Source organism: Plectrocnemia conspersa, unplaced genomic scaffold (assembly GCF_051122295.1).
Source record: "Plectrocnemia conspersa isolate PC_06_02 unplaced genomic scaffold, ASM5112229v1 ptg000005l, whole genome shotgun sequence".
NCBI lineage: Eukaryota > Metazoa > Arthropoda > Insecta > Trichoptera > Polycentropodidae > Plectrocnemia > Plectrocnemia conspersa.
This window is the reverse complement of record NW_028277169.1, coordinates 9,255,812-9,282,831: the sequence shown is the minus strand read 5'-3', so window position 1 is coordinate 9,282,831 and position 27,020 is coordinate 9,255,812. Positions and strand designations below refer to the sequence as shown.

The following is a 27,020-nucleotide window of genomic DNA, read 5'->3' as shown; positions in this document are numbered from 1 at the left end:
GAAAATGACTACGTAAGTGATAGTATCACAACATTTTTTAAAAGCCTAATGAAAAGTATCTAAAAAATTTACGCTACGCCACAAATAAACTTGGTAATGATTTAATTAATATGCCTAAACAATTAAAATTTAGTTTTTTAATCAATAATTATAATGACAATGTTGTGAGTATTCGTAACGAAGGTATCCATAATTAAAAAATGCGTTTCTGCGTTCAAAGCGCGTCATAATTATTGTTAATAATAGTACTATTAAACAATTAAAAAATACTTCTTTTTATTTTTTCAGGAGGAGGCTGAGGAATGCCAGTGCGGATAGCAACTTCCGCGATGAGAGTGTCGGCCTTATGCCTCTTGTTATGTCTCTTTCACACTGTACGAGCGAAAGCAGGTGAGATATAGTATGATACTCTCGACATGGTTATATAGGAAACTTTTTATCTTATACCTCTTCATGTACATTCATGGGTATAAAGAGAGGTTTTGTGTTCACATAGGAATTTTTAGTAAGGTCATGGTACAGCATCAGATTCTTACTTAGATTAAAAATATTAAGATTTTTATATTATTTTACATTTTAAACAGCGGAGAATATTTTAAAAGCAAAAAGTCTAAGAATTATAAAGACTCACGCCTGCTTTTTCCCTAATAAATACTTAAAAAAAACGTTTCATAAAGAATATATATAAACACCTCTTAACAGTTAATCGATTGATAAACTATACAATTTTTAAATGAGCTCATTTCTTTATAATAAACGTTACTTTTTTCGAGCAAAAGAAACAGACTTAGAATTACGAATTGACACGTCAAGTTTCCGCCACCTTAAATATATTGGCAATGTTCAAGATAATCAGTAGTTTCTTGTGACAATTTTTTCGATCGCGACAGCCCAGGTAGGAGGTCGTGCCTAGCCTCAGTCTGCGCAGTATACTGAAGCGAAAGTCCGACTCAATAATAGTCTGAAACTATTGAGCGTGGGGTAGCTGTTCAATACTATCATAAGCACACTGATGTCTCTAAAAAATGTGCAAAAATAGTCGTGAATCTTTTCTATCCGAATGAACGTCGTTGATGGGTGTGTAATTTTAACACGTCAGATGATTTAAATAAAAAACATTATGTAATTCAGATGCAGTTCCACGCTTAAAAAAACGTGTTAAAATATTTTATGAATGTGAGTGATGTATTTTTTCAAATGTCACGTTTCTCTAATACTCGTCAGATTAGACAAAATCGTGACTACAGTGACGTCCGTGACGGCGTAGATTTTTTATTTTTGTTTTAATGGTAAAAAATTGCATCGTGTAAATTGAACAATAATTAAAAGTTATTGTTTTTATTTGCAATGTAAGACTACTTTTTTGATCTATACCGATTCAAAACTGTATTATTTATTATAATATTAGATTATTTTCTCGCTCGGGCAAAAGAAGCAGACCGTTACACGTTGTAAAAACTTGTATTTGTCAAACAGAAATAAAAAATAAAAATAAAATTACTATTAAAAAAATTAAAAACAAAAGTGTATAAAATTTCGTTGCATTGTCTGCTATTTTAACGTTAAATTTTTCGTTGCATAATTTGGTATGTAAAAACTAATAATAATTTTTAAGGTAGATTTTTTAAATATTATTAATAAATAATGGTTTACCTTTTTAATATAAATAAATAAATAAATCTGTTTTAATTTATTGTGAGATTTTAAACATATTTTTAGAATAATAAGAATTTCAGTACTCAATCAAGTTTTGATTAATTTATGATGGAAAATAAATTAGTAGTATTTTTTTTTAAATAAAACTCCAATTGGATCACTCTGTATTATAAAGTAAGTAATTTTATATTATACTTGAATTAAAATATAAGTGATTTTCTAGAATAAAAAAATCGCTGCGCGGTTTTGTTTATATTTTATTAATTATTATTGTTTTTCGTACACAAGATTAAGTTTTTATGTTATGGCAATGACTAAATATTCGGATTTTATTTTTATATGGACAAAGTTTTTTGTTATTTAATTTAATATGTTGCTCAATGATTGAGAAGTGTTGTCCATGGGTGCAACTAGTGGTTGCGAAGAGAGAAGCGGCGGCTTCTGCGATCTTCACGGGTCTGAAGTTGAGTCGATTTCTTCTTGGTTAAAGTTGGCTCAAGTTGGCTCTTGATGTGTGACGAAATGTCTGAGGAGTAGTGATTAGAAAAAGTGATTCGTAGTTGCCCGCGTTCCAGTATTTATACCCATGTTAAATTTTGTTGTTGGGTGGCGAGTATTTTTAATCAAATTGCCATTGGCCGATGAACAAATTACGAACGGTCGTTTTGGGGATAGGATCTTCTCAAAGCGACAGATATTTTAAGCCTTTCTGGTTTATATCGCATACCTTATCACTTAAGCCATTAAAATGTTTCCCACGGTGTTGTTCTATGTTAACTAGGAAACCCATTTTTTCTTAAACATGAACGTGCCTTTTATGATAGGAGAGTGGTTCAATTGATGAATCTAATATAAAGATAAATAAAATATTTTATGATACACAGTATCATATATGATGTTTTAGTATTTAAAATGCTCTGTTTTTGTAATACATGTTCTTTAAATCTTGATTGTAAATAATAATTTACAATTGCTGTAGCTTTTTAAATATCTATGCTAATCAAAAACATTTATCCGAATAAAATATTTCGTTAATATATTTTTATTACGAAAATCTGAAAGCTTGTATCTCGCTCAACCAACACACTTTTTGGTTCTGTTTCTGAAAAACTTAACTACACCTATCATTTTTTAATAGTATCTGGTTTTAGTCATATGTATGTTGCATAACATATGTTTGTTCACTCTGGTTGCGTTAAGAATGTACTATTAATCATGCACGGTAACAATTAAATTTTTACTACTACTCTTTCAAATTAATTATTTTCGTTTATGATGTCTAGTGGTAGCATAGATTGACTCGTTACTCATAAGTGGTCATTTTAATGCAATGTCATGTGCAATATGCAACATTTTATTCTCAAGCGATACATTATTTGAGTATAAAACACGAAAAACTTCTTGTTAAATTGAATTTGTATTCACATTCTATTTTTTTCTGTTAAGCAACGAGGAATAATAATAATAATACAGCAGTAAAATATTTATGTCAATATTTTTATAGGTCTATTCTTATATTATAACATCATAATAAAAAATTGAGTCATCGATACATAAAAATACATCAAGGACAGTCACATTTGAATACAATGACTATCACAATCTCCATTGAAAATTAATCATAATTGCTGACAGGTTTTTTTATAGCATATAATACAATATCAATATTTTTTCAGGACTATGCGAAGTAGAAACTGGACAATCGAGTATCATAGTTGACATCGAAGAAAGCAGAGGGAGCTGTCGGTTTTTTTCCATTATTTTTTATTATTATATTTGATATATCGATTTCATTATCGGATTTCACTTTCGTTACAGATGTGGGACAGTCAACGATTCCCGCCGAGCTTCCGATCGAAGGAGATCCTTTCTCTGATATTATCTTAGACTTAGTCTTCCCAAAAGGGAATAATTTGTTCATATTGAACGGTAAAAAATTGCAACTGCTCGAACCACTCGACAGGGATGCCGATAACTTATCTCATATAATCTTTCAGGTATGTATTTAAGTCTCTAGAAAATATATTTTTTTAATATCCACTATTAATATTTCCATTTGTTTACTCAAATCAGTTGAGAAAATGTCTAAGTGTATATTATATAATATGATTAAACATATCTCATAAATAAATAGTTTATGTCAATAAATAAAATAAGCTTAAAAGTAGCAATAATTATAAAAATACTAATCTGGCTATCAGGCATTAGGCCGTTAGCCAAAAAACATATAGACAATTGTCGGAGACAGTTTTATTATGACATTATTTATATTATTTATCTTAAATATTGTAATATTTACAGTTAACATGTCTTGTGAAAGCGACGAAAAAGAAGAGAACAATTCCAGTCATAGTTAGAGTTACCGATATCAACGACAATGCACCTATATTTCAGAACACGCCATATGAAACTACAGTATCTGAGGTATTTATTATCTTTGTTAAAAATACTTTATAATATATAAAGCATATAAATATATCATTTTTTTATTACTTTAGCTTACACCTGTAGGAACAACTATATTCCAAAATATTAAAGCCACCGATGCTGACGCCGGCGTTAATGGTCTGGCTGAGTATTTTATAGTCGAAGGAGACAAACAATCTATATCAAACTCTAAGGATGTTGGAATTAGTACTGCCGATGGTTACGGATACTTTTCTATAAATCTTCCACATCAGGGTCAAGTCACAGTGAATAGAACGTTGGATTTTGAAAGGACCAGGAAATATTTGGTTACAATAGTAGCTTCGGTTAGTATATAACATACTGTACATATGTATATTAATATAATATCATCCGTTATTTTAATATAATATATGTTTAAATATTAATTAATTTAGGACCGAGCTAGAAATTCTTCTGAGAGATTTTCTAGTACGACAACGCTGACAGTGAACATCAAAGATGATGACGATCAAGATCCATCGTTCATATATCAAGGATGTATGTTGCATGACGGATCATGTATTAATCCTGAATACACTTCTTCTGTAAGTATTTATCTTGAATATATTTAAATTATTCTACTTCTAATAAATATATTTTATAAATAGGTATCAAGCGGAATCTTAGCCGGTACGCTAAATATATATCCAGAAAAGATTCAAGCCATCGACATGGATACGATCAATTCACCAATAAAATACATCATCTTACAAGGATCGCCTATATCTTATCAAGATTACTTTGAAATAAATCCAACGAGCGGTGCTGTAAGGCAAATCAAAGCCGTCGATACTGGAATTGCCAAAAAATTTGATCTCATTATAAAGGTATATATGTACAATATTTTATTTGTTTTGGGTGAGTCATTTGAGCTTTTCAAAGATACACAATTCAACTACTGCAACATTACAACTGTTTTCACGAATAACTGTAGTGAATTCTATTTATATAGAAGAGTTTAAAGTTGCATTTTAGATTGCAGACTTTAATTTAGCACTACACAACTAATTGAGAACAGCATATGTAGAAAATACTATGAAGTTCAGATCCTCAGCATGGAATTTGTTAATGAGAATCTTTAATAGAACTCACTCTTTTTTTAAATTCCTACTATATTTATATATTTACTGGAGTAATAAGCGTGCAGCAATTATATTATAATGGCACTGTGTTAACAAATTTTAAGATTTTCATATGACTCCTATGTAATAAATAACAGAATTTATCGTATATTTGTATTATATTTACAGGCCGAAGAAGTATCAGAAGCAAAGAGATTCACAACCGCCAAGCTAATGATTTTGGTTAAACCTGTAGATGCAAATCCGCCTCAGATACACGCGTCTTCTACGAAAGGACACGTGAACGAAAACGAACCTATTGGCACAAAAGTGTTGGACGAAAGTGGAAATCCCATCAAATTTACAGTCACTGATGAAGATTTGGTATTTATCTATTCTTTATTGTGATCTATACTTAATAAGCACACAAATTCATGGGGAACGCATGAAGTAATAAATATATGAATGGTTTTAAACTTAGCTAAATTTATTTTAATATATTTATTGCTATTTATTTAATTTTAAGCACTATGTTTTAGAACAATATTCAAGTATAAGTTTAATTTTATATTGATAATATAAATATATATATATATAAAAAACATGTTTTATTAGTAAATATTATATTTATAAATATTTACAGGGATCTAACGATATTAAGCCGAGTTATACTTACGAATTGACTACTAACTACTTCCAAATAAACAAGGATGGAATTTTAGTTGTTAATGAAGAGAATCTTGATAGAGATCCACCGAGTCCCGGAACGTACAGATTTCAAGTAAGTATCTATATGAATAATATTTAAAGCTTGATTTATTTCATAATTTTGACTTTTATAGATTGTTGCTAGAGAAGCTTCAGGTCAAGGAGCTTCAGCACCATTATCTCTAGAAGTAGCATTAGATGATGTTAATGATAATGCTCCTGTATTAAATCCACTACCACAAGTTAACGTACCGGCCGGAGAAGTTAGCCGACATGTTGTTAAAGTCGAAGCAACTGATAACGATTTCGCTGAAAATGCTCGTATGACTTATGAAATATATCACGTGTCCAACAACGGTGCTAATAAATTCAAGATAAACCCTAAAACCGGAGATATAGGTACAATTTTTATTTTTATTATATGTGAATTGTAATTAATAATGGGTTATTATTTATAGAAACTGTTGGAAAATTAGAAGCTGGAGAACAATATAGTATAACAGTTCAAGCTAAAGATATTGGAGGATTATCTAGTCAAGGTATCGTTGAAGTAGACATATCACCTGGACCGAACACGCAAGCTCCAATATTCAAGCAAAATATATATGAAGTACAAGTTTCTGAGGGAGCTAGCCTTAATTCGACCGTAGCTACTGTGATGGTATATATTTTTAATTATTTCTGTTTTAATGGTATTATACTTTATTGAAAATATATTAAATTTATTCCAGGCTCACGATCCAGAAAATGATCCTATTACATATTCAATCATATCCGGTAACGATCTGAGGCAATTTGCTATCGGCTCCGTCAACGGAATGATTCGAGTGATTAGAAAATTAGATAGAGAAGACTTGACTCGATATCAATTGGTATATTTAACAATTGTATTATTGTGCTTATACTTGAAACAATATATATAATTAATTCATTTTGCAGTTAGTGAGAGCTGAAGATACTGGTAAACTATCTACGACTGCTACGGTCAATATAAAAGTTACTGATATTAATGATAAGAATCCAGAATTTCTTGAAAGCGAACAACCATATATATTTAAAATCAAAGAAGGTAATTTATACTCCTTCCTGATTTTAAAATTTGTACCATTCTTATTGTAGTCAGGGAACAATTAATTAATGCTATTATGAATATTACAGGTTTGATTAATACGACAATCGGAAGAATTCACGCCGTTGATCTCGACGAAGGTCTAAACGCACAAGTCTCATATTCTTTACCGTCAGATGTTCCATTTAGGATCCAGAATCACACCGGAGAGATTACTACAAAAATGGCTCTCGATTATGAGACTAAAAATGTATATAATAAAAAGCATTTTAATTTTTCCTGTTGAACTTATACTAAAGCTATTTTTTTATCAGGAGTATGTATTTGTGGTGACGGCAAAAGACGGAGCTCCTGAGCCAAGATTAGGCACTGCTACAGTCACTATCAGTGTTTTGGATGTACCAGATGAAGTTCCAAAGTTTTCAAAGATGTTTGACCGAATCAACGTACCAGAAAATATGCCTGACTTTTTCGTTACTAAAGTTACTGTATGTATTATTATTTTTAATACTTCATATTTATTTATATTATTAATTTATATTTAATAATTTTAAGGCTGAAGATCCTGATACAATGAAAGAAATAACATATGTAATCAAACAAGGCAATACTGATATGTTTTCTATAGACCGAAAGACCGGCGTTGTGAAAACTATCAGAGGATTAGATTATGAAAGAGAGAATATGTATATATTGATCATTGGAACGGAAGAAAATAATTCAATACTGGACGGATCAACTACTCAAGTTGTTGTGAATGTTGAGGTAAGCTTCTTAATAATGTATAGCGGTTTGTACCTGAGGCTAAGATTTGATGCAATAAAACATACTCATTATATTTATATACATGTATCCAAAGTCGGTAGATAATTATCTTTTAACCTATGTTTTGAGCACATTTTAATTTGCTGATGAATTTCAATGGTTCCTTACCTTCACTAGTTTTTAACTATAAGTGATACATTTTAATAATATATGATTTATTCAATAGGATCGCAATGATTTACCTCCGACGTTCACATCAGTTCCTCGACCAATTACATTAGACGATGAAGTGTCAATCGGAACCGTCGTAACAACTATGATAGCCACTGATTCTGATGGAACATCACCTAACAACAAAGTTAGATATCAATTAGTAGGAAGAGGAATGGCTTCTAAATATTTCCAAATAGATTCGGATACTGGAGTTCTTCGGATCAGAGACGATTTAAGAAAGGAACTGAGCAGCGAATATCAAGTAAATAATAAATCAAATCTATCATATAACTATTTAGAATCAATCTATATAATAATATCATTTTTAGGTTGATATAAGAGCTTATGATTTGGGAGAGCCGCAATTATCTAGTGTCAGTACTATTAGTGTTTATGTTAGACACGTAGCAACTGTGCCACCTGAAATTGGTCTGAGCTTTGCTGATACATCTTACACTGAAGAAGTACCTGAAAATTCTACAGCAAATACTTTATTAAAAACTATAGTGATCATTAATCATAGAGCTCATAGTGAAAACATTCCGTTGAAATGTGAAATTACTAGAGGAAACGAACTGAGTATGTTCTATGCGACGATGACCGACGATAGAAACTGCGCCATTTACTTAAAAAAGCCACAATTAGATTATGAAAATCAGACTGATTATTTATTAGAAGTTCACTTAGATTCTCTTCAGGGTCTCGTTAATCCTGATAGGAGTTATGCTAACTTAAAATTGCACGTGACTGACGTTAACGATAATACGCCAATGTTTATCTTCCCGGGTCAGTCCGAGATTAAAGCTACTAAAAAGAAGTACTATGCTGTTGTATCTAAAGATTTCGATTTAGATACTAACATCATTCAAGTCCAGGTATGAATTACATAAAATAAATTGAATTGATTTATAAATAATTGTATTAATATAATAATAAATTTCAGGCTAGAGATCTTGATAGTGGTAGTTATGGAATGATTCAATATAAAGAGTCAAAATGGAATGAATTAGCGGAAGAATACTTCAACCTTGATCCTAAAACGGGCGTTATTCGAAATTCAAAGTCTTTCGAGTCCGTACCTGAGGAAGTGCTACCGTTTGTGATGAACGTCATGGCTAGAGATAATCCTAGTTCGAGGGATAATTATAAATCTACAATCGCTCCTGTTATTGTAAATATTTTGAATAAAGAGAATCAATTGATTCTTGTCTTCAAAGACGCTAGACCTGAAACGATAAGAATGCAGTCGAAGAACATATCTAAAGTTTTGGAGGAAAAGACCGATATGATTGTTGGAATTGAGAAGTTCACATCGAGGCAGTTTATCAATGAAAATGATACGTTAGAGTTGGATTCAACTGGAACAGATGTATGGTTTTATGTCATAGATCCGAGCTCTGGAAAGATTTTAGAGAGGAATTCATCTAGAGTACAGAGGTAAGGCTTAATATATGGAGTAGTCTGTAAATCGCTTTACGTACATAGTTTAACGATGCCGATTTAAAAGGCTAACGTTCTTTGACTGCGGGCTGAATCTGAGTTATCCTATTCATGCTCCCGCTGAGATTTTGAGAGCTACTGCAATGGCATTTGTCGATGTAAATCGTCTATGGGCTGAAACAGAGTGTTGACTTAATGAAATGCTTCAATGAGCTCCAACCAATGTGCTTTCTTTGCATTGTACGATTTGCCATACCTGATTTAGAACTATGCTTTTTATTCATTGCTTTGTCATTTTACTTACATACTTTATATACTACAGATATTCGTAAATTAAAGTCGTTGCTTAAAATTAAATAGTAACAAAGAAGCAAAACAGGAAACACAATTTAAATCGTTAAAGATGGATATAAAAGGAACGTCTCCAGAATGCAAATAATAATAACATCAAATTAAAAGCGACTTATGGATTATATATTATTACAGTCCAAATGATCATTTATATAATATATTATTTACAGGTCGATTTTGGAGCCGGGTGCCCAATCAAACATAACATTCGTCATGTCAGGAGTTGTCCGAGCTACAGCAGCAGCCGTAAGGGAACCGCTACCACCACCTAATCCTCCTCGGCCCAGATTATCACCGGCAGCTCCCGACGCGTTCCCATATGCTCTCATAGTCATAGCCTGTGTTATATTCGTATTAGGCTTGGCTGGCATTATTTATATTTGTGTATCTTGGAACAGGTAATACTCTTAAACTTATCTTACCTCTCTATATGTGTTTATAACAAAAAAATTCTAATTTTAGATATAGAAATTATAAATCAAGGATCCAAAGACACTATAGCAACGCTCCGTCCAGATACGACCCAGTAATTAGTGGAACGGCACCAAGTATCGATACCCCTAGTCTTAAGGAATACGAAACGCAAGTTTTGAACATGGCTGTGCCTTTAGATGACTGTGATAGCTGTAACGATCTACAATTGGACTTCAGCGCTAACAATCACACATTTAGCTTAGACAACGTCAGCTATATAACTAAAGATAATGGTTAGTGTTTTTCTTTTGGCATTTATTGCTACTTTGTTACTTTAATATGATCACTGTAAAATACTTTTGTACCTCTTTTGGCACAAAAATAAGATTTTGAATAAAAAGATGTTAATACTATTTGACACAATTAACAATAAAAAATATATTCAAATTACTTATATTTTATCCTAGATTATGCAAAATTAAGCTCAGGCAAGGGGAAGAGGGTGAGCAGGGTCCTAAAGAGTAACTATGTAAAATGTTATTCAGATCGATCTAAAATTATATAAACAAACATAATTTTTTATACTTATATTGATGTTCATTTTAATATTAAAAATAGTAATTGACAATAATATTGTAATGTAGAAAATTAAATTTTGGCGGCGGATGGTGATGGATGGCAATTAGACACAGATTGAGCCGCAGCAATAGTATTTTATTTAAAATTATAGTAATTACTTGTTTGAATATAAATATGGATGAACGGTGCACGAGGCAGCACCAACCATTGCGAGCCCGCCAAAGTTCGCCAAGAAAAAGTGCCTATTTTTCGCAGGGAAAATATAATTTATGTAGCAGGTGCTAGTAAAATTATATGATTTCAACTTTTCCATATGTAGTAATATATACATTTACATACTTATCATTATTTATTTACATGCAATGTATAATAAATGTTGCAGTGAATTTAGCCATAAAAATGCATGTTATTTAATGAAATATGAATATTAAAAAAACGACCACTTACTAGCCAACTTTTGTCCCCCCATAAAAATTTGAAATGACGTTCCTAGTTTCTATCTTAAGTAAATTAAATTTAAAACTGGTGGTATAAATAAAATACTGTAGAACTATAGTATCTTCATGTCAAATTAGAAGCAATAAATAATAATTTGTTATCATTTTCTAGGGCAAAGCAGTCCGACGTCTTCCGAAGCCGCAACGACGGCTCGTGCTTCAAGTGTTGCAAGTCCTACTGATTACATGCACTCAAATATCCACACGTTAAACAGAAACAACGTTGCTTCTATATACAGAAACAACAACCATCACTTGTCGACTTTACCGAGGAATGATCATCATTACAACCATCAACAAAACAATAGTTTCATGGATACGTTCGGTAGGAACAACAATAGGAATCAACAGCAGAACAACACGTTCAACAGAAACAAGAACAATCTCAATCTGTTGAACAAGAAGGAGAAGAATGAAAATAAAAACAATAACAACTCAAAGAGGAACCTGGAAGGAGCTATCATGGCTTACGATGAGATACCGGGTCATAATACAATATTCCAGCGGTAAATATATTACAAACTTATCATAATTGATTAAGTTTTTTTATAAATATACATATAACTTGTATCTATTAATTCACAGTTCTTCAGACGAAGAAGGCATGGCCAGTCCATCGAACGATAACGTGACGTTCGGTAAACGAGATTACGCACAGATGGGATTTTCGTATCTGAACGATAGATCTCCAGTCGAGACAACAACCGAGTTGTGATTAGGGATTAAATGTATTAAATGAAAAGTGAATATTTCACTATGCAGAATCTCAAAATGTGTGCAAAAAGTCATTTCACATGATACATTTTGAGATGTTTGTGTTTTCGACTGTACAATCACGATTGTTCAATTCCTGCCAATGCAGAATTTACTACGTACTGTAATAGCCAAAAAATTCTGCAACTTAGTGATAGTTATTACTTTAAATATTTTATAATGTATATATGTACTCAAATGATAAATTGTATATATTATTAATATATATTTTTGTATATTGAAATGAAACGATGTATGCTTGTGAATGATTTGTTATATAAATTAAAAATTGTTTTGTACATATACCTACGAACTAGAACCATAAAATATAGTGTATTTTATATATTTTGATAATATAGTGAATATATACAATTATTTATTATTAATAAAAATTTTGCTCATAAAATATTATTTTATATGTATTTATAAAAAAATAAAAATCAATATGAATTACTTGTATTGTTTTTTTACTTAAAATATGGAATAATATATTGTCTTATTTGTTTATTACAAAAAAAATGATATTTTGCATTAATTTGAGTCACGTTTACGTGAAGTTGTATAATTATGTTAATACATGAAGTACTTTTATCTGTGCCTGCGTGAGAATGATACAGTCATCTCCGAAGTATTGGCGAAGGTTGAATCCTTTTACTTTGACTCACCAAAGTGTGTCAAAGTTGAAGAGCTCTGGTTGAAGTACTTGATGATGTTGTCAGAAGTGAGTCTCGACCAGAAGTTATTGATTTAGTTGCTGTATATCTGTTTTTACACACATAGCCATCCCAATGGAGGTTTAGTGCTCGCCCACTTTTAGTTGTCACAACCAATTATGATTATCTGGGGATGTAATTGGATTAAACAGATTTTTTCAAAAGCTCAATTCAATGCGTTATGCTTAGATACTACTAAAATAAAGTTGGGTTTATAAGATAACCATCAAACTATAAAATTAAAACAACATTTGATGAAAGCTTATTTCAAATATTTTCATGAAATATAAATAAAAAAACGCTGATTTTTATGTTACACATTTTGGGGTCCATCGACTAAGACAGGGGTCGCAAAACCGCGGCTCTTCAATAATATTGAGTGTAAAATTACATTTTATTATAAACAAAGCAAAATGTATTTAAAATATAATGAATTTGCTGTATATGAGTCTTATAATATAAATCTCACAACACAAGTCTCCATTTTTCTCAAAGAATATCTTTTAGGATTATTGCCAATTAACGCTTTGGCCGCGACTGGTATTTTTGCACGCCATTTCGCACTTTGCTAATATGTGGTGGGCATATAATTACGTCATAAATTCTTTAAATATTATAGTTCGATAAAAAAAGTGATTTTTAGCCTTAAACTATATAAATAACCATATTACAAGGCGTAAAAGTTCATGGCATATTTAGGTGTCCAATGTATACTAGCGATTATCTTAATGTCGTCTAAATATGCCATCTGCAGTCAAAGGGTAAAGAACCAGTCGTGCGAATAGAACATACTTATTTAATATTAAAAATAGAGACAATTTAAGGATAGTTAGGTATAAGAGAATGAGTACGGCCGGGGAAATAATGTACGGAGATGTGAATTTGTATATTAATATCTTATCTTATATATAATTTATTCATTTTAAGTTATGCACTTCCAGACGCGCATAACTTAAAATTAATCAATTCTCTACTCTGTAAATCGCATTGCTTTGTACGAACAACACGTAAACAAAGGAAATATATTTAATTATAATAATAAATAAAAATAAAAATTAAATTTGCTCTGATTGATTTTCGAGCAGCCGGTAATGCGGTCTGTTGTTTCGACCAATGAAAAATAAGCATTCAAATATAAAACAAGATGGCCGACAGTACCATGACGACAGTTTTAAATAATTATTATTTATTAATAAAATTTTGCTACGCGACAATAATTTTCATTAATTTGTCATTTGACTGAATATAAATAATCGGATTGCAAATTAACTAGATGTGTTATAACTATGAAAATTAAATATATACATAATGTGTTGAGGATTAGAAGAAAACATTGATTAAACTAGATAATCAATCATACAACAATCTTCGCAATGAAATCTTCAAATTTTGAATTCCCGGCGATGGGCTCCAAGGCCGAAAAGTGAGTTTTTCATTTTATAAATAATCGGATTGCAAATTAACTAGGTGTGTTATAACTATGAAATTTAAATATATACATAATGTGTTTAGAATAAGAAGAATACATTGATTAAATCAGATAAACAATCATAAAACAATCTTTGTAATGAAATCTTCAAATTTTGAATTCCCGTCACCGGGCTCCGAGGCCAAAAAGTGAGTTTTTTCTTTTATATTACATAAACATTATCATTGCTTTCGATTTAATGCACATATACGTTAGATTTTAAGAATTGCAAATAGCCCATATATGTTTTAAACATGAACGTGTAATATACCCTTAGTATGTATGAGGATTGAAAGTTAATGTCGAACGCTATATATAACAGCCAACGGACAGCTTATAAATGTGTAGTTTCTTGAATTTTATCTAATAAACGACATTTTACAATGATTATAAATATGTGATTGCATACCTGGAATAATCGATAGCCAAAATATCTAAGAATGGGTTATTTTTAATTCCGATGTGGCAAAATATGTATACGTCATGGTTTTTATTCAATTTTTGTTCTGTGCCATCATTCCTTTTTCGGAATAGCCAAATTCAAGATATTCAGTTACATCAAACTTATGTAGTATGTTCTTTATAAAATAAAATATTAGTAATATGGTAATTAAAAATAAAATAAAAATATATCATTTTCCTTACATTCAATATAACGAATTTTCAGTATACAGAAATATATATTAATTGGTTCCGTGAGCTTCGCTATATTGAGATTTCACTGTACAATGCTTAAATTATTATAATCTAGCTAAGTTTTAAACCTATTCATTAATGATATACAATATTTAAATTTATCATTAAATATCTAAATTTTAAATCTAACGTTAAATAATATAAAATGTTTCTTCTGGAAATATTTAGTCAAGTTGTAAACCTATTTTCAAATGAATTGAAAATGTTAAGTATTTTTTTATAGATTGAACCATTTTGACTATCATTGTAAATCCTAAATAATAATTTATAATTTGAACCATTAAATTTTAAAATATATTTAAAAAAATCATAATTAAAACCCAAAAAGTTGAGGGTCCGGTATTCCCACACTTGCTAGCTTCCGACAGCTAATGTAGCGGGTATCCTATATGGAATAGAAACACCTTCGTGTATATGTTTATATTATGTTGTTTAGTGTATTAATAATTAACTATATTAGCTAAATAAATTAATAAAATAAATAAATAATAATAAATTACGTCCCCGGACGGTATTTTTCGAAACACGTTCTCAGCTTTTTCCCGATTAGTATTTGCAGAGTTCTTATCCGGTATTTTATATGGTTTATGACAAATATCGTTTACCATTGTACACAAAAAATTATCTTTTGAGGAAATTATTTGACGCTTGTTCCCCTACAATATCAGCTTAGTTAAAATACAAGTCTTACAATTTTTTGTTTAACTAAAAAAGACACTGGGCTTGTATCGGTTAAGTAGATCAAATTTATGCAATGTTTAGTAAATAAAATACATAATAACAAAATTATTGTACTTACATTGCGTTTTTTACTGTTTTTTTTTTATTTTTGGATTTAATCATAGCTTTTTAAAAATTATATTTTATATAACTATGTAGAGGTTTAATTTTTATCGATTTTTCAATAAGTTACTTTCAATGCAATTATACATCAAGTATTAATACAATATGCTATATAGATTGTGTACATCTGTTGCATAGATCAATTGTATTCAGATCTGTGCAATGATATTATTGACACTAATGACACTAATTTGCTTGATTAAAATACTTTTCTATGTATTTCTAATGTATGAAAAATTTAAGCTTGGTTTTCTAAAATTGATGACTGTTGCTTAAAGTGCAAGATTAATAGGAAACTTATACAAAAAATATTTTTATTCTATTGAATTCAGAGCAATGAGAAAATAAAGTTTATTAAATATTTTTAGTTTAATTTGAGTCTCTTGCAATTCATCTGAGATTTGTTGGTTTTCTCCAATTGGCCTTTGGAAGCAATGTTACAATGAACTTAGCAATCAATCACAATTAGGGTAAAGAGTGACGACATACCCGAATGTGTTAAAAGGCGCTGATCGTCTATCCGAAGAGCATAAGACCCTCGGTGGCCCGCGCAGCAGCACGGGCCAGATCAGGGTCTAGGGAAAAGGCAAACGTAGGTAAGCTCTTTTACTTTATAAAAACGTTAGTAATTCTTATTTTAGAACTTATAATAACCATTATTGTATTATATTGATATCTGAAATATAGTATTTAATGCTGTTTTTATTAGAAATAAGAAGAACATTGCATTATAACTGAAAATTTCAATTAAAAAGTTCTCGTTATAATTTAGCCCTGTTAATTATTTATTTTACTAGTATTTTATCGGTTGTACATATAAATAGTATAAATTAAAAAAAATGTTTTATACATATTATTTGAATATTAAATTATAAAATAAGATATTAAGATACTATATTATTTTACGTGCGACTTACTTAGTGCGTTACATTTTGAACCTCGAAACTTTCTCAAGAATAAAGTATGATATAAAAAATGTCTGATATGGTTAATTTAACTTAAACATTTTCTATAAATAAAATGATATTGTACTAGTAAAATATAATCAAAACTTTTGATTGAATATGGCTAAAAAATTATTGTATGAAAATAGAAAATGTAGCTCAGGAGTGAAGTAAAAAAATCAGAGAACCTGAAATTTTTTCGACTTTACAGGCATTAAATATAAATATCATTGTAATATACTGTAAAGTAGCAACAAGGCTATCTATTTAATGGTTTTTAAATAGTTTTAAATAGTTTAAGATTTTTTTACTGTAAAACGATTATTTTAGAATGGAAAAAATTAAATGATGCTTAAGAAAAAAATATTCATTAACGGTTGGTAATATTATTTATACAGTATTGTAAGTTAATAATTATGAATTGTCAGTATTTTTGCCATAATTGGATCATAAGGCTCTCATTTTTTCTAGTAACTACTCATAGCGGCATTACCATAATATTATTATATTTAATTTTAGTATATATAGATATTTTACAGTCGATTTCACGGATATATATTTCATAATGCATTATGTCTAGTTACGTAAAAATGTAATGTTATGTAATATTAAACGTAAAAATGTAATGTAAAAATATTATAATATATTATAATTATAATATAATACTTAATAACACGAGTTTAGTCTACGTCGTTCCATGGTCGCTAATCTTGTGCAGTGACAAAATCCTTCGATTCCAAATCCCATGTCAATATGGTCTATACCGACTTTCAAAAAGCATTAGACGAAGCCTGTTATTAGCTACTTCTTCTAAAGTTAAGTAACTTTTGAATTCGGTTTCTCGAACGGTATTTTTTCGAGTTACTTAAATCGCCACCGTCAGTATAAAAGCTATGGAAATTGTCACTCTTTTTATAAATGAAAAATATTTGCTGCAATTAATAGCTCTGATGCTGATGGCTTGAAAGTGTTTCAGAATATTCCCAAAAAATCAGATTCACTCTCTGGAAAAGACCTGGAGTCGCTGTGGAGGCTTGAGGTTTGATCGACGATCAACTACCGTACGAGTTTTCCGCATTTTCCAGATCCCCTTGTCTAGTAGAATTTTCTCACAGCTTATGCAGAGATATTTTTAGCAGAAATACTTGGGAGTGACGTTCAAACAGATATGGAGATTTTCTATGCACATCACTAAAGTTTGCGATGAGGCGTTGAGGATGCTCGGTTTCGTTGTGCGGAGCGCGTGTCACTTCAGTATTTTTTTAAGCGATTCGCGTTCTGAGTGATGGGAAAAAATTCATTGTATTTCTGGGGTAGTATCTACTCGATAAAGCACTTTTAAAATTAGTTGAGGGGCGGTGTAGACAATCCGTCAATACACAATGATTTTCGGCTGTGAGTTTTATAGTGACTTAGAGTCGTGATAATAAGTGTTTTGTCGATATACATATTTTAAACGAATTTTTTTATAAAGTCTCGGGGAAATGTGAAAATTTCGGGAAAAATGAGAAAATTTTCTGTATCTTTTGTATTTTTTTTATTTATAAAGTAAAGATTCTCTTTTGAAATTTTAATGGCGTCTAATAAAAACATAAATCATGCTGAAGACAATCTAATAGTGTAGTAAAAATATGTATGATTTATTTTTTTCATATTAAAAAATATATATAATTGATCAACAAATTGTGAAGAAAATATTAAAAAAATAGGAATGTGGTGCTTAGGTTAGAGTACAGAAAGTATTTAATTTATGATGGGAAAATAACATTACATTGATCATTTTGAAAGGGAAATATATTTATGTTTAATATAATAAAATCTACAATATTAACTCTATATAAAATTTAAATCTGCAATGATTTGATTCAGCATGATCTATAAATGGCACATTTCATATTTATCTCGGTCATCAAACTCCTTAAAATGCTACATTGACCTAATACAATCGCATGCATTGAAGCACTTTAATTGAGAGCACAATAACTGATGATCAACGATCGACTTTGCATATGATCTTCTTTAAATTACTCGTTAGTTCTGATTACTTCAATTATGTCAATAGTCAATCAAAAGGCATTCCTCAGTAAAATGTTTCTTAAAAAATTAAAAATTGCAAAAAGACTATGAAGACAGCGTTTAAAATAGACACATTCTTCGGTCATTGTTCGCAACACTTGTCAGAAGCGCTTACATAATTTTATTGGCAAATTTATTGAAGACATGAACCTATTGAAGATTCTTCCGCGTGTAGCTTTTTTATGAACACTTCAATTAAACTAATAGTTTGTAACATACGAGTTTAGAACATCGATCATTTGGCAATCAATTTTTAATTGATTCAGTTTAATAATTTATCATATGGATAACAAAATGTATTTTTCTATCTGCACTATATAAAAAAATTAGGAATTAAATTTCTAATATAAAATTCCTGAAATTGTCGTTACATAATTTAATGCAATGACTGAATTGACCCATTAAAACGGTTGAATGCTTATGTAGATAATTTCTAGCGCCTTTCAATTGATACAAATGCAAAAGTGCCAACGAAACAATTAAGAGCGTGTTGTAATTTATATACAATCACTGACAGCTGGCAAATTCGGACAAATATGATTAATTGCCCTTAAGAACAGGGCTGTAATGAAGTATTTTACGCCTGGGATTTTATTTTATATTTATTTTTAGGAAATGCGCAAGCTATGGATACTCACTTTGTTACTAGCCCTGGAAGTCTTGGGAGTGAAGGGCGTCGGAGGAGTAAGTGGAAAACGAGCAGGCCGTCACCATGCCCTCCGTCCTCAATCTGAAGAACCTTCCAAAGACGATGATGACTACTCCTCTGTTTATAACTTTGAAGACTATGACAGTATGTATTAATTAAAAAATAAATAAAATATCATTCCAGGATCTTATATTATTCTTAAACTGAAAATATATCTTCTTAATAATATACTTTTCATGTGATAAAACATTTCTAATCAATATATAATATTTTCGTAAAGCATTTAATTGCTAGTTTCAGATTTATATTATTTAAATTAAAAATATCAGAATTTATCAAAGCATGAGGATGAATATACACAAGTAAGTGTTCTTAAAAGTTTTTATTTGGGGCCCTTAATATTTGTTAATTATACATTGAGGATCATACAAAACATTTATAATGTAAACACGTGGCATTTAAAAGTATGTATAATGGTTTAATATTGTTAAGGAGCTTGTATACTTTCATCCTGATATTTTTATAAAATACAAATTTAGTTTGTAACAAATTATTATTGAGTCAGTTAAGTTATATAATCATCTTAAAAATCCAGTTGAGTTGAACTCTAAATTCCAAAGATTGCCGCGAAGAGAGAAGCGGCTGCTTGGTCAGACCTTTCCTTCTTGATCGGTGTACGATTGATTTCTATATTTGTCTCTGTTTTTTATTTTCTACATATATGTTTAATAGGTGCATTTGTCATTCAAGTTGAATATGTCTTAAGCCAGAAGGAATTGTAGTTTCACTACCTTTCTTGATGATTGGGTAACGATCGGTTATCTTTTAAAGTGCGCACATTCTTTCGTTATTTGTGTCGTATATACCGCAAGGATTTAATTTTGGTCCTCTACATATTTTTTGTATGGCGGAATCCCTTCGTTTGGTAGAAAGTATTTTAATCAGAAATATTTAAGATTAACGTACGAGAAGAAATAAATATGCAGATTGTCAAAGTGTGCTATAAAATGATGAATATTTTTAGTTACTCGTGCTCTGTACGATTAATCCTCAGGATCCCTAAATATTGCTTTACTGTCTGAAAACTCAAAAATGTAAAATACCCTTTATTGCTGAAAAAGATTCAAAGAAAAAAATCAAATATCTCTATAAGAATATATGCATTTATATGATTTTGCTAGGAACGAAGTAGCGTGAATTTTTAATATCCCATCTTCATTGGTAAAGATGGCAATATGAACTTAAGACTTACTCACTTGAAAGGTGGAATCAATCCTTCTTTTTATTCAGCATTTCCAGCGACTTTTCAGAATACATATATGCACTTGCATTGCAAAATCATTTTTATTGGTAAATGCTTAATATTCTTTTTATACCCCTTTTAGGTGAAACAACCAGCGAAATAGACGAAGAGCCCACAGATCCGCCTCCAGTCATACACCGTCAGCCACCCCGTAAGTTTATCTTATTACTAATAATTAAACTGTGATACTAACATTTTTCTACTATAGGTCCAAGGCAATGTTTCGTAAGAGGAAGATCTTACGATGAAGGTCAACATATCGACAGCACAGCAGTGCAAGCGTGCACCTCTTGTATCTGCTATCGCGGACAAGTTAAATGTACCAAAATACCAAACTGTGAGATTGCAAGACCTGCTACCACCCCATTGCCAACGACTAGAGAAACACCTACGCACCAGATTTTACCAGAAGGCGGAACCATTACTTCGGGAGTTATACCGGGACCTCGAGGAGACATTGGACCTCAAGGAACCACAGGACAAACGGGCCTACCGGGCGGAACTGGCCATCCAGGAACATCTGGAGTACCTGGAAATCCGGGCATTGCTGGGCCGCTACCAGATGTATACTCAATTATAGTTTGCTATGTATTATCATGTGCCTTTTATATATATATTTTATATGTATTTTAGCTAACGACGTATTACCAACAACTAGCATTATCGAATGCTGGAAGTGATAAGGGGCCAGATGTACCAGATCCTTTCCATTACTATCAAGCTCAAGTGGGACCTGTAGGGAGCAGAGGTTCAGTGGGTAAGATAGTTTATTTATATATGTAAAAAATCATATATTATAAAAATTAATAAATTTTAGGCTCTCCAGGACCACAGGGCCCTCAAGGTTTTCAAGGCGCTAGAGGTGATACTGGCGAACCAGGTGTGTCAGGTCCACCTGGACCTATAGGACCTAGAGGATTGCCAGGTTTATCTGGGAAAGATGTAAGATTAATATATTCAGAGTAACTATATAATGATGAAATAAAATGCTATGTATTATGTAAAGGGAGAAAATGGCGAAGATGGCGAAATGGGCACTGCTGGAAGTCAGGGTCCCACAGGACCTAGAGGATTAGCTGGAGTTCCTGGTGTTACGGGATTAAAAGGACATCGCGGATTTCCAGGTCTTGATGGTAGTAAAGGAGAACAAGGACTACAAGGTGAAAAAGGAAGTATTGGATTGCAAGGACCAATAGGACCAAATGGTCCTATAGGTTCAGTAGGTCCTAGAGGTGAACGAGGCCGAGAGGGTCCTACTGGTTCACAAGGCCTTCGTGGACAAGATGGACCTGCTGGACCACCTGGTCAACCAGTGAGTATCTATACAATTAATCGAATATTTACTTAATATAATAACACATATATTATTAAGGGCTCTATTGGAAAACCTGGAGCTCCGGGATTCATGGGAAATCCTGGAAATAAAGGAGATCTTGGAGGTCAAGGACCTAAGGGTAGTCAAGGATTGCAAGGACCCAGAGGTGAAGCCGGACGCTCAGGACAGCCGGGTGAAGTTGGTCCTCAAGGAGTTCCTGGATTAAATGGCGTGAACGGTGAAAAGGGTAGTCCGGGAACAAACGGAGTAACGGGACCTCCTGGATTTCCTGGCGCAAGAGGAGCTCCTGGTATTACTGGAAACGTTGGACCAGCTGGACCTAAGGGCAACTCTGTAATTGATTGAATAAGATTTATATTTAAAAAATGCAATGTTTTACCCTTGAATATTATTTTAGGGAGCTCTGGGAGAGAGGGGATATAGAGGTGAACCTGGTGTTAAAGGTGAATTAGGCGTTGCAGGACCCAGAGGCCCACCAGGTCCAGATGGACCCGAAGGAAAACGAGGCAAAAGAGGTAATAGGGGGGTGGTCGGCGCATCTGGACCACCTGGAGAACGAGGACCGCCAGGAAATCGAGGTTTACCAGGGCCAGATGGAGTTCCTGGATCTAAAGGGCAATCTGGCGAGAGAGGAGCACAAGGCTTGCACGGTCCTAAAGGTTCTACGGGTGATGTAGGACGAATGGGTTTAACCGGAACTCCTGGTCCTCCTGGACTTACTGGCAGACCTGGTGTTGCTGGCAAACCGGGAAGTGCAGGTGAAAGAGGCATTCCAGGAGCTGATGGTAAACCAGGCGAACAAGGATCTCAAGGAATTCAAGGTGCACCAGGACCAATGGGTCGCCAAGGCGATAAAGGTTTAGCTGTAAGTATTTTTTAATCCAGTGGATATCTACAATTTATTATGGTGTAATATTGGTGAATGTTTTAGGGAGAATCTGGAAGAGATGGGGAAGTTGGTCCACCAGGAGCAACTGGACCTCGAGGAGATGCTGGCAAGGATGGACCAACAGGCTTACAAGGCCCGCAAGGTCCAATTGGACCAAGTGGCGAAAGAGGTTCACCGGGAGCTCAAGGACCAACTGGATTCAGAGTAATTATTTAATAATATAAATAATATCTATATTCTATATTTTTTGATAAAATTCCCTAGGGTTTACCTGGTCCTCCTGGAAACCTTGGAAGTCCTGGAAAAGATGGAGAACAAGGCATCAATGGACAACCAGGAACACCTGGTCCCGCAGGACAACGCGGCGAGAGGGGATATCCAGGTGAAAGGGGACCTATCGGACAACCAGGAATACCAGGACTGAAGGGTGAAACTGGCGCTCAAGGAATAGATGGTTTAACGGTTAGTTTTTCAATTAAATACAGTCATGGTCAAAATAGTCGGGCATCCTAATAAATCTGTTATATGAGAGAAGATAACTTCGAAATCAAATCCTGTCGTGAGAAATTAGCAGTATTTCATAATTACATTGAAAATTATTGGAAACAACCAAGCTCTTCGGTGTCTAGCTCAATGTTGAATATTGTAACTGAGAACATAAGCTAAATTTACACATTGGTAAGAATCTAACGATATTAAGTTATTAACATAGTTGACAAAGTAAATCGCAAACAATGCAATTTTCGATAAGTGATGTATCATACAAAAACAGGTCCCAAACGTCCAAGATCAAAAAAAGTTTTCAGCTAATATTACGCTAATAAGTCATAAACATCAGCAGGTTAGTTGTAACTTTTTTCATACCGACAAGTCCAAAAAATATGTTCACAACTGTTTGGAGTAGATAGGATTCATCAGACACATAGAGGGATAGGACTTATAAAGAACATATACAAACTGTAGATGAACGATATCAATCGTTGTATAAAAATCAATAACAAGCAACTTTGTCTTAAAACAAAAATAAACACACGCCAGATTGTAAAAATCTATGATGACTAAGATTGTGTATAAAAAAATATAGAACGTATGATATATTGTATATGTTGTAACATAGGGATTAATGGGAGCTAAAGGAGATAGGGGATATCAAGGATCAATTGGCATGATCGGCTTGCCTGGTTCACGCGGTCCACCGGGAATTCAAGGCGAAAAGGGTGAAAGAGGAGGTGTAGGTTCAGCAGGACCAGAAGGACCGAGAGGTATTTAAGCAATAATTTTACCATATGTGTATAAAACACTATTTAAACTAACTAAAATTTACCAGGACCACAGGGCGAAAGAGGACAACAAGGGGAGCTTGGTCCTGCTGGTCCCACTGGAGAACCCGGTCAAAGGGGTGATCCTGGAACATCTGGCCCACCTGGAGAATCTGGTGCCACGGGAACACCTGGTGAAAGGGGTCCTGCAGGTCCTCAAGGACTCTCTGGTTTAATGGGACCTCCAGGTATTTCTGGATCTCCTGGCGGTAAAGGCGAAAGAGGAAACCCTGGCTTTAAAGGCGAACAAGGAATTCCAGGAGCAGCAGGTAAAATAATTGATTAATGTAAATATAAAATTGTCTCATTTATAATATTTATATTCTTTTATAGGTATTCCTGGAGAACCCGGTTCACGCGGATCAATTGGTTTGACTGGAAGTAAAGGTAGTCGAGGAGAACAGGGAGAGCGTGGAGAAACTGGATTGATGGGTCTTCCTGGGAGACCTGGTGATATGGGAACACCGGTAATTAACATTAAATCTAATTTAAATATCAATATAAATATAGAATATTGGTTAAATATGTATAATTATAGGGACAATCTGGAAATACCGGACCTCAAGGACCAGCTGGTTTGATGGGGGCTAAAGGGTCTACGGGTGATGTCGGCAAACCAGGAAATCCAGGCCCAGCTGGATTACAAGGGCAACCTGGAATCGATGGCACGAAAGGCGATGGTGGATCTGATGGTCCACCAGGACCACTAGGACAGCCTGGACCTCAAGGATTACCTGGAGAAAGGGGGCTTACTGGACTACAAGGCATGGTTGGAGGTGTTGGACCTATGGGACCTAGAGGACCAATCGTAAGTGTCAATCTGTTTTATTTCTGTAGATATGATTTTAATAATGAAATATCTGCAGGGAGAAGTTGGTCCATCTGGAAAATCAGGCAATTCTGGACCTCCGGGTCCTATGGGATTGGTAGGACCGCAAGGAGCTCCAGGTCCTATAGGAGAACGCGGAATGGACGGTCCTACCGGAAAACAAGGCATTCCTGGTATCTCTGGAAGACCTGGAGATAAAGGACCAGTCGGTCCGATTGGTCAGCAAGGAAATACTGGAGCTCCTGGAACTCAAGTATGTATTTTATGAAATGAAAGCAAAATAATAATATTAATTTAATAAAAATTCTCTTAGGGTCCTCAAGGAGTAGCTGGACCAATCGGCCCAGCTGGAGAAAGAGGTCCACGCGGTGAAACAGGTCCACAAGGCGTAGATGGACCAATCGGTCCTAGAGGAAAGTCAGGAGCGCCTGGTATCGAAGGAATTAAAGGCGAAAGGGGAGACTCGGGAGCTAAGGGCGTTAAAGGACATAGAGGTCTCGTCGGTTTACAAGGTTTGGCTGGAGGTCCGGGGTTGCCTGGTGAAAAGGGTATGATTGGCATGCCAGGTCTTTCTGGAAAAGATGGAGATGCTGGAATCAGAGGTACGCTACTGTAAAGTATCATTTTTTATATTCGATATTAAATATAATGATATAAACGTTTTATAGGACCACCGGGAAGGGAAGGAAATGTAGGACAAGCTGGTCCACCCGGATCCGTTGGTCCAAGAGGTCCTCAAGGATCGGACGGTAAGCCTGGTACTCATGGTTTACCTGGTCCTCCAGGACAGCCTGGACCTCCTGCTGAATTTGGATATGATGCAGCTGCTATCACAGCTCTTTTGACTGCCGGTAAATATATATCTCACTTTGCCTTGATACTAATCAATCAATGCTATAATGTATGTATTTTAAGGGCAAAGCAATCAAAAAGGACCTAATAGTCAAGGCGATGATCCCACTATTACTTTACCTCGTATCTTTGGCAAAGATATATCTGAAGACGAGCGAAGAGAAATTGTGATGAAGGCTTACGAACAGTTGAAGGCATCGTTTGAAAAGTTCAAGAAACCAAATGGCCAAAAATCTTCACCAGCTAGGACCTGTCGAGACTTGAACGTTGCATATCCAGAACTAGCGAGTGGTAATAATAATATGAAAATCGTTACTTCTATCTATGAAATAATCACTAAGTCACTGCATCAAAATTTGAATCACATCGTACAATAATTTTTGCGATTATGACAGTGTTTAAATCTATTACTAATATAAAATATATTATATATATATATAAATATATTACAGGAAAATACTGGATTGATCCAAATGCAGGCAACATTCAAGATGCTATATTAGTGTGGTGCGAAATGGAAACAAGATCAACTTGCATTTTACCGATGCCTACTCAAACTAGAGAACTGAAATATACAGGACCGGAGAGTGAAATTTGGCTCAGTGAGATTGATACTAATTCCAAGGTATTGTAAAATCATAGCCTAGTAAATGAATAACAAAAAAACTAAACATAAATTATTTTATACAGTTGACGTACAAAGCCGATAGCAACCAAATTAGCTTCCTTCAACTGCTCTCAACCAAAGCTAGTCAAAACATCACGTTCCACTGCAAAAACTCAATCGGTTATTATGACTATCAAGCTCACTCTCATCACAAAGCTTTGAAACTCCTATCGTGGAACGACGCGGAACTCACTGCAAGAGGAAGTCATAGATTTAGATATACCACAGAATTAGACGAATGCCAGGTAATATTATCAATTTATTACTTCGACAGAAATGTTACTTATTAATTTTATAAATTTACAGTATAAAACTAAAGAATGGGCGAAAACAGTGATCGTTTATAATACAGACCAAGCTACTAGATTACCGATCGTAGACATAGCCTTTAACGATTTGAGTCGACCTGATCAAGCTAATCGCCTGGAAATCGGAAATGTATGCTTTCAATGATTGGAAAAATGTATGATATAAAGAAATGA

The 27,020-nt window shown here is 33.0% G+C and overlaps 2 protein-coding genes across 2 annotated transcripts in view; both read left to right on the top strand.

The window, feature by feature from the left end:
* Positions 1–12,407, top strand: part of Cad99C (cadherin 99C) — a 94,958-nt gene extending 82,551 nt beyond the window's left edge. The window contains exons 3-25 of the mRNA XM_088185986.1: positions 289–390; positions 3,333–3,398; positions 3,475–3,653; positions 3,958–4,080; positions 4,155–4,409; positions 4,500–4,649; positions 4,713–4,931; positions 5,355–5,549; positions 5,809–5,946; positions 6,008–6,272; positions 6,332–6,534; positions 6,605–6,745; positions 6,813–6,942; positions 7,032–7,192; positions 7,257–7,430; positions 7,498–7,707; positions 7,934–8,182; positions 8,250–8,795; positions 8,864–9,357; positions 9,882–10,109; positions 10,174–10,418; positions 11,314–11,707; positions 11,787–12,407. Of these exons, the coding sequence (XP_088042112.1) occupies positions 303–390; positions 3,333–3,398; positions 3,475–3,653; positions 3,958–4,080; positions 4,155–4,409; positions 4,500–4,649; positions 4,713–4,931; positions 5,355–5,549; positions 5,809–5,946; positions 6,008–6,272; positions 6,332–6,534; positions 6,605–6,745; positions 6,813–6,942; positions 7,032–7,192; positions 7,257–7,430; positions 7,498–7,707; positions 7,934–8,182; positions 8,250–8,795; positions 8,864–9,357; positions 9,882–10,109; positions 10,174–10,418; positions 11,314–11,707; positions 11,787–11,916 (4,983 nt within the window). The 5' untranslated portion in view covers positions 289–302 and the 3' untranslated portion in view covers positions 11,917–12,407. The remainder of the gene's footprint in view (positions 1–288; positions 391–3,332; positions 3,399–3,474; positions 3,654–3,957; positions 4,081–4,154; positions 4,410–4,499; positions 4,650–4,712; positions 4,932–5,354; positions 5,550–5,808; positions 5,947–6,007; positions 6,273–6,331; positions 6,535–6,604; positions 6,746–6,812; positions 6,943–7,031; positions 7,193–7,256; positions 7,431–7,497; positions 7,708–7,933; positions 8,183–8,249; positions 8,796–8,863; positions 9,358–9,881; positions 10,110–10,173; positions 10,419–11,313; positions 11,708–11,786) is intronic.
* A 3,817-nt stretch (positions 12,408–16,224) lies between these two features.
* Positions 16,225–27,000, top strand: LOC148234812 (uncharacterized). The gene is made up of 22 exons (XM_088185987.1): positions 16,225–16,266; positions 19,307–19,487; positions 20,729–20,797; positions 20,855–21,210; positions 21,280–21,403; positions 21,464–21,588; positions 21,653–21,958; positions 22,019–22,315; positions 22,380–22,847; positions 22,914–23,075; positions 23,136–23,333; positions 23,989–24,133; positions 24,199–24,459; positions 24,524–24,657; positions 24,729–24,998; positions 25,057–25,272; positions 25,333–25,621; positions 25,688–25,870; positions 25,935–26,162; positions 26,324–26,496; positions 26,562–26,783; positions 26,845–27,000. Exons 2-22 carry the CDS (start codon positions 19,310–19,312, stop codon positions 26,989–26,991), a joined length of 4,551 nt encoding a protein of 1,516 aa, XP_088042113.1. The 5' UTR covers positions 16,225–16,266; positions 19,307–19,309; the 3' UTR covers positions 26,992–27,000.
* The last annotated feature ends 20 nt before the right edge of the window (positions 27,001–27,020 follow it).

Excerpts from the sequence above, each read along its gene's own strand:
- LOC148234812 (XM_088185987.1), top strand. The coding sequence starts at position 19,310 with ATGCGCAAGCTATGGATACTCACTTTGTTACTAGCCCTGGAAGTCTTG. Across the intron at positions 23,334-23,988 it reads AAGGAATAGATGGTTTAACG|GGATTAATGGGAGCTAAAGG; the intron begins GTTAGTTTTTCA and ends GTTGTAACATAG. Across the intron at positions 25,273-25,332 it reads CTGGAGCTCCTGGAACTCAA|GGTCCTCAAGGAGTAGCTGG; the intron begins GTATGTATTTTA and ends AAATTCTCTTAG.